Consider the following 8,643-nt stretch of genomic DNA (forward strand, 5'->3'; position numbering starts at 1 on the left):
TGCTTTCCACTAACGAAAAAGTATGGGAAAAAATGTAACGCGAGCCATAATAGATTAATTTCTTGAATTTATTTCGTAGCGTCTCGAATATTCCAAACGTCGGAATTCGAGACAAATGTCATTCTGTCCTTGTCCCTCACGAAATTTCGGGACAATTCTCGAACCTTCAATAAACGAAGGTATATAAACTCGTACGCTCCCCGGCGGACGAATTCAGTCTACTTTTGAGTACGCATGTAAACACTTGCCTTTAAATATACAGTTCTTGTCAACACCGAGTTATTATTATTGATACCCGCACCAAGCCGTCACAACTGGTGACCCCAACGTGATTGAAGTGAATAGTTTTCTTGCGTTTTCTTTGATTATTAATTATATCACGTTAACGCTGCGACTGTTCCGCGAAATTCGAGTGCATTTCGATCGTACACTTTGTGAGTAGTTTGTGTGCCACATACGCTCGTGTGTTGTATCGTTCACGCGCTTCATTCGAGTTCTTTTCGTGAATTTCGGTGCATTGCTGAGCACCCAAGGACGCTGTGCTGCACTGAATATTTTTCACTTTCTCTAGTGCTGTTCATCGCGGAACAAAATGCCCGATAGTATCGAGGTGCGCGAAGCTGACAATGGAGCTTCGCTCCAACACGTTTCGATACGATATCCCGCATTCAATGCCGAACGTCTAGCGTTATTGTTCGCCCAGCTCTAGGGACAGTTTCATCTATCCGGGATTAAAGATGAAGTACCGAGGTATTACTATGCCTCGCCTCATCTCGATCCCAAGGCCGCTGCTGAGGTGCAGGATATCCTCCTAAATGTGCCTACCGAGACACCGTATACACGTCTCAAGGAGGCGCTCGTCGAATGCCTCACGCTCTCCCGGGACGTACGACTCCAGCAGCTGCTCGACCGAGATGTATTGGATGACAGGAAGCCCTCGCAATTCCTGCGTCATCTCAGGAGTCTCGACGACACGGTTCCTGACAACATTTTACGCACCAAGTGGCTCAGACGACTGCCGATGACGACGCAGTCCCTGCTGGCGTCACAAGCGGACATGGCTCTCGACAGGCTTGCAATACTCGCCGACAAACTGCACGAGATCGCATTGCCGGTAGCCCACATCAATGACGTCCAGGAGCCAACATCCTCAGCCCTCGAGACATGCTTTTGTCGTCTCGAAGCAATAATCTGCGAGCTGGCATCGGCCCTAAAAGGGCAAAGCGTCGTACGTTCTCGCTCCCGCTCTCGATCCCGTTCTCGAGGAACCTCGCCAGCACCCGACAACAACCAGTGCTGGTATCATTGAAGATACCACGACAGGGCTAGACATTGCAAAGCACCTTGCTCGTGGCAGGGAAATGCCTCGGCGGATCGTTAGCGGCGGTTAACGTTCCGTCTTTCAAATCCAGCCGCCTCTTCGTTACCGATCGCGCCACCAAAATCCAATACTTGGTGGATACTGGCACCGATCTTGGTACATTTCCGAAATCTCTCGCTCCTGGGGCACTGAAACGAGTTAACTATACGCCTATTGCAGCCAACGGCTCGACAATCAACACGTACGGCTGCATAATTCTATCGCTCAACCTCGGCCTCCGGAGGGATTTCACATGGCGCTTCGTAGTGGCGGACATAATCAAACCAATTATCGGTGCCGATTTTTTGGCGCATTTCGGCATTTTATCCTGCACCATATCGCCACTATACCCGGACCTCCAGTATCCAGCAAATCACGACGCCTCGCCCGCGACAAATTGAAAATCGCCAAGGCAGAGTTCGACAAAATGATGCAACTGGGAATCACTCAACGTTCGAAGAGTCCCTGGTCATCTCCGCTCCACTTGGTACCGAAAATGTCAGGCGAATCGCAACCTTGTGGAGATTATCGACAATTGAACGCACGAACAATTCCGGATCGATATCCCGTTCACGTTCTGGAGGACTTCACTGCTAATCTCGCTGGGAAAACAATCTTTTCGATGATCCTCTCGCCTTTAATCAAATACCTGTGGCCATCGACGACGTAAACAAAACAGCTATCATCGCACCATTTGGCCTTTTCGAATTCCCGTTCATGACGGACGGGCTTCGAAATGCCGCACAAACATTTCAACGGTTTATCGACGAGGCTACACGAGGCTTGGACGATTTCGCCTTTCCGTATATCGATGATATCCTCATCGCTTCCAAGGACATCGAGGAACATCGCAGACACCTCCACACGCTCTTTGAACGGCTCTCGAGATACGGTGATGTAATTAACAACGCCAAGTGTCGTTTCGGCCAACCGGAGGTAGACTTCCTCGGCCATTATATCTCGGCGCAGGGTATCTTACCGCTCCCGTCGAAGGTAGAGGCGATCGTCAATTTTCCTCGGCCAACATCCATTCGTAAATTGCGTAAGTTCCTGGGTATGATCAATTTTTACCGCAAATTTCTTAAAGATGCTGCAAGATTTCAGGCTCCTCTCCATGAATACCCTCAGGGTGCTAATGTCAAAGGCTCTCACCCCGTCGCCTGGACACCTGAGGGCGATACCGCTTTCACCGCCTGCAAGGAGGAGCTGCGAAAAGCAACGTTAGTGATCTACCCGGACACGACACTCCCGTGGGCCATCTTCACCGATGCTTCCGAATACGCCATCGGCGCAGTCCTGCAGCAACGACGAGGACAGCACTGGGAACCACTGGCATGTTTCAGCTAGAAAATACAACCTGCGCTGAGGAAACACTGCCCTTTTGATCGAGAGCTCCACGCCATCTACGCTGCCGTGCGAAAGTTCCGCTACATTTTCGAGGCGAGGCACGTCACGATCTTCACAGATCATAAGCCGTTGCTTCACGCCTTCGCCAAGATCCAGACAGAGCCACGCCGTGGCAGTTCCACCGCCTGGATTTTATCGGCTAGTTTTCGACCGACATCCAGTACGTGGCCGGCAAGGACAACGTTGTCGCCGATGCGCTTTCCCGTATCGAGGCAATCTCTACTGCCGTCTCTACGAATGAGCTTGCCGAAGCTCAAGCCGCTGACGAGGAGCTCCAGCAACGTCTCCAGGGTCAACATCACGACGCTCTCGCCCTACGACCTGTCAATATTTCAGACTGCGCCACGCCTATCTATTGTGACGTGTCTGGCGATCTGATTCACCCTTTCGTTCCCGTGCCGTTGAGGAGAAGAATTTTCGACGCTCTCCATAGCGTTAGCCATCCTGGGGCACGTGCCTCAACGAAGCTGGTAACGCAGCGCTACGTCTGGCCCGACATCAACCGAGCCTGCCGTCTATGGGCCCGCGCGTGCATCGCTTGCCAACGAAATAAGGTATCTCGTCATGTCTCATCTTCTATTCAAGATTTTACAGGACGCACGCAGCGCTTCAAGCACATACACGTGGACATCATCGGACCGTACGTTCCGTCCAGAGGGTATCGCAACTGCCTGACGATCATAGACCGTTTCACCAGGTTCCCAGAGGCGTTCCCCATTGAGAACACTGGAGCCGAGTATGTCGCCCGAACGCTCTTTTCTGGATGGATCTGCCGCTACGGAGTGCTGCTTCGAATGACAACCGACCAGGGGACAAAGTTTGAGAGCCAGCTGTTCAACGCTCTCGCTCGGCTTCTCAGTAGCAGACATATTCACACCACCACGTTCCGTCCTCAGTCAAATGGAATGGTGGAACGTCTGCATCGTCATCTGAAGGACGCCATTCGCTGTCATGAAAGCGATTCGTGGGTGAACATGTTGCCTATCGTCCTTCTCGGAATCCGCGCCGCCTGAAAAGAAGACCTCGGCGCAACTCCTGCCGACCTCGTCTTCGGTGAACCGCTCCAACTGCCGGGGGAATTTCTTGCTCTCTCCCCACCACGCGGGCTACCGCCTACCAATATCGCCGATCATCTGAAGAATCACTTCGCCGATCTCGCTCCTCAACCCGTCGCCCGTCATGGCCAGAGGAAGATTTTCGTCTTTAAGGAGCTCGCAAACTGCTCACACGTCCTCGTTCGTCGCGACGCTCCTCATCACGCCTTCACGTCCCCATACGAGGGGCCACACCAAGTAATATCGAGGCACGAGAAACATTTCATCATTCAAATTAGAGGCGAAAATACCGTAGTCTCCATCGACCGTATCAAACCCGTTTTGTCGCTCCCAGACGAAGAGCACAACAATGACGACGAAGTTAATGACGATTCCCACGACAGCAATATGACACTGACTGCACCAACTTCACCGGAGTCACCGCATCCGGGAACATCTCGACGTTCGTCATCTTACCGCCCATCTGACACCGGCTCATCGACGTCATCAATTCAAAAGCGCGTCAGATTCGCTAAACGACATCAGCTGTTCTCGACAAATCGATATTATTGATTTTGTTTTGGCTTTATTTTGCTTTCTTTTCTTTTTGCGCAGAAGGGGAGTACTTGTGGCGCGAGCCACAATAGATTAATTTCGTGAATTTATTTCGTAGCGTCTCGAATATTCCAAACATCGGAATTCGAGACAAACGTCATTCTGTCGTTGTCCCTCACGAAATTTCAGGACAATTCTCGCACCTTCGATAAACGAAGGTATATGAACTCGTACGCTCCCCGGCGGACGAAGTCAGTCTACTTTTGAGTACGCATGTAAACGCTTACCTTTAAATATACAGTTATTGTCAACACCGAGTTATTATTATTGATACCCGCATCAAGCCGCCACAAAAAACAATTTTTATTCTTCTATAACGACGACATTTTATATTTTCACATTTTTACAATACGGAGAAATTCTCCACTCTCTTCGACGACAAGTTCCAACATTCACTGATGAATTATTTACATCACGATTATTGTCTTCTGCGAGTTTTTCGTTTTGTTGTTGTTTGTTTTTGCTTTGGGAAAACCTCCTCGTTAGCCGAAGCCGAATATCGTTTAATTAACAATTGCTCTCCCGGTATCGGAATAAAACGGTGTTTTTGAATGGCTGGAATAGCTTTGGCACTATCAAATCTCTCTCTCAACTCAGTTTTGATATTCTCGTGTTCTGCCTTGGTGAAAAAAAAACATCAATTCCTTTAAAATTCTCTTTTGACCATCGAAACAAAGCATCTGGCGTGAGGATCGGTTCACCATGAACGATTTGCAAGCTCTTACGTCTCGCTTCTCTCTTAAGGACAGCTCCTACTCCGTCACAAGCTCCTTTACCGTGCGCGGTTGCATGGAAATGGGCTTCCGCATCTATGCCACAATCAGCCTTGTGATGCAAGAGATTCGTGATTTGAAAACGATTCTTGTAATGTTGTGCAGCTCCATCGGTGACATAGATAATTTTCTCCACGCTTTCACAGTTGTCTTTCACATGCTGTATTAAAATGTTCTATATCAAATAAACAGCGGCAGTATCGTGAGTCGTACTGTCCGACAAAACGACTAAACTCCGATGTTGGATTTCATGTTTTTCGCGATAGTAGTAAACAACGGGGTGAACTGTAGACTGGTCATTATTGTAGTGGAAGGATTGAGCAGCATCTTGAGCCACAAAAGCGTAATTTTCCGAAAAATCACAATGCAATAGTACTTCTTCATTATCCAAATTCTCTTTTCGCTGTTTGACAAAAGCCGATTGTTCTTTAGCGATGAAGTGATGGGGCTTCAATACTATCAATCGTTCCATTAGAAGATCAATGAATTCATCCATCGGGAGGGTCTGCGTCTGTAAGGTACACGTGTCAGTACTTTGCCCAACGCGAAATTCGACCATTTCCACGACACAGTCAGAGAGAAGTTTCTTCAGTTCACATTATAATGATTTCACTCCAGGACAATCGTTACATTCATCCAGATGACAGGCCGGGGTTGGATTTGTACACATCAATTTTGCTAGACAATCTTTGTAATATCTGAGTGGACAGGGGGAATCTTGAGTTAGAGTCGCAATATTAATTGCCTCTAGCATCAATTTCCAATTGTCATGATACGTACAAACACACCACGTGAGTGCCATTTGCTCCCGCCACTACACATTGTTTAGGTATCAGCTCGGCAAACTTACTGAAACTGATCTTAGCATCTTCATTCGCATGTTTATACTTCCGATAAAGGACTTTTAGATTTTGGAGTATCATTCGCTTTTGCTCTACTTTCTTCTCTCCATTGATCTTGATGGATATTTTATCTTTCATTCCTGGCATGACGCGACTGTGCTCTAGGTAAAAATTGTGTACCTTCTCGACGGTTGTGCTGGGTAGTGAATGACCTGCTTTCGCAATTGGTGAAGCAAACACTCCTTTAATTTTTCACAATCCTTATCGCTCTTGACGCCATGTATCTGGTAGTTCCAAATTCAGAAGCAATTTTCCGCGCACTCCATGACTGTGGATGAACCATCAAGATTTGCAGGCACTCACGGTAGTTTTTCAGATCTTTGAATTTCTGCTTCAAACCATCCAACATTTCTTCTAATTCTATTTCTCTCGCAGATCGATACTGCTTAGATGAAGATGGATCAATGTCACTTTGGTCATCTTCCGAATCATAATCCATGGAAGAACTGTCGAATTCAGCTTCATCGTCTGGTTCTTCGTCGATTGATATGCCGGAATCATCAAGATGGAAAGATTCACCTGATCTCAGAGAACTGTTCATCACTTCCAGACTTGGGTGACATGTTTCGGCTTGGAGTATTAATATATTGGGTGGAGTTTCCGAACGCTGAAGATGTGTAGCATTAAGTTTAACCGTGGGGACAGATGGAGGAATGACATAAGTTGGAGCTCTCGTTCGGCATTGACCGCAGATTTTCGCAGACAATGGTAAAAATGGAAATTTCTCGTGTACTGTCAAGGAAATCGGACGTAAATTATAACCGAGGTGTTCCTTCTCACCAGGAGCCCGCATTGTATTCGCACATCTATGACTCCGCGGCATTCTATGAAATCCGAAGATATCAATTCCGAGAATAAAGATAATTTTTATATAATCAACGTGAAAATTCCTTACCTCGTTGCAAGAATAGAATAAGATAGGAGCTCGGTAATCCATCCACACAGAATCGTATGGTGATAAAAAATCAATCGAGAAATAGAGGTTTTTTTCTAGAATTAAAGCCTTGGAACCGACTGATGATGATAAATCAATTAATTGATTCCGTTTGTTTCTTCCTCTCATTTGTTTGATCATAATTTAGCAAACTTCCGATGATGAAAATGTTCAATTCAACTATCTACCCTTCCAGTAAAAATTTCGACGAAAAATTTTTTTTTCGGCGCACTCTTTCTCCGTTACATGATGCTGTAGTCTTATGCCATCATATATGAACGAAGGATAATAGTTGACAGCCTCATTTCTTTAAAAAAAAACCGATGGATCTCCCCTAAAAACAGAAAAACCCAAAAATAAAAAAAAATAAAAATTTCCGCTGCATTGCTTCGCTCTTCCATTATGGCGTATTTTTTTCATATCATATAAGGACATCCTCTATCATAAAAAAAATATTTCGATCGAATATCGAGCGGCCCTAGAGTGAAAAAAAATATGAAAACGTGAAAAATTCTCGAAAAACCGGTCTAGGAGCTTCTTGATGGCTCTAAAGTATTTTTTATCTTGAAGTACAAGAAAAAACGAAAATTTTATTCTTTTATTTATCAAAATCGGATGCTCCATTCAGAAGTAATGATTTTTTGAAAATTTCAAGTTTCATAATGATTATCTCAGAAACAAAAAGTGGCAGGGCAATGAAATTTTGCATGATCACTGTTTATATGTAGTAGTTCAAAATACACCTACTCAATGATTTTTGCCAGACAAAAAAAAATCAGGTGTGGCTGAGTTGACATGGAATGTCCCATATCCATCTCAAGGGCCTATGATCGGTAACTGCAGTAAATTTTCAGTCGTATAGATAGGGTCTGAAGTGTTTAACACCCTAAACGGCAGCCAATAGCTCTTTCTCTATTGTACCGTTGTTCTGTTCGGCCTTTTTGAGCGTCCTGCTGGCGTAGGCAATTGGCAGATCCTTGCCTATTTCCCCCTGTGACAGGACAGCCCCTATTGCCCTATTTGACGCATCTGTAGTCAAAAGTAATGGCCTCTCGAAATCAGGATACTGCAAAATAGGCACCGTAGTCAGGGTTTCCTTCAGATTCTCAAATGCATTTTGCTCCCTCTCCCCCCAAATCCAGGTTGCCTCCTTCTTCAGCAACTCAGTGAGGGGTTTAGCGATTTTCGAGAAATCCTTTATAAATTTTCGGTAATAACCCGCTAACCCTAAAAAGGACATTACCTCCTTTTCATTCTGCGGTATTGGGAAACCAACTACCGCCTCAGTTTTACCGGGATCCGCCTTGATTCCATCTTCCGTAATGATAAGGGCCAGATAAACAACTTCCTTTCGCAAGAAATTTCATTTATCCGGATGGATTCTCAAATTCGCATTATTCAAGCGCTGCAGGACCTCCCTTAGCCTTTTATTATGCTCTCGTAGGCTTGGTGCAAGGCCCACGATGTCGTCGAGGTAGACGAAATACCGAATTCCTTGAACCCTCGCCAAAACAGAATTCATCAGCCTCTGGAACGTTGCAGGCCCGTCTTTCACCCGAAAAGGCAATCTATTGAATTCGTAGTGACCGTAGGGCATGGAAAATGCAGTCTTGCACTT

General features: G+C 46.0%; 1 protein-coding gene across 1 annotated transcript; it reads left to right on the forward strand.

The window, feature by feature from the left end:
• The first annotated feature begins 592 nt into the window (after nucleotides 1-592).
• LOC107043994 lies at nucleotides 593-2,707 on the forward strand. The gene is made up of 3 exons (XM_015265724.1): nucleotides 593-610; nucleotides 710-1,228; nucleotides 2,489-2,707. Exons 1-3 carry the CDS (start codon nucleotides 593-595, stop codon nucleotides 2,705-2,707), a joined length of 756 nt encoding a protein of 251 aa, XP_015121210.1.
• Nucleotides 2,708-8,643: the final 5,936 nt, after the last annotated feature.

The sequence above is a fragment of the Diachasma alloeum genome, unplaced genomic scaffold (genome assembly GCF_001412515.2).
Source record: "Diachasma alloeum isolate Michigan unplaced genomic scaffold, Dall2.0 Dall_scaffold_00655, whole genome shotgun sequence".
Taxonomy (NCBI): domain Eukaryota; kingdom Metazoa; phylum Arthropoda; class Insecta; order Hymenoptera; family Braconidae; genus Diachasma; species Diachasma alloeum.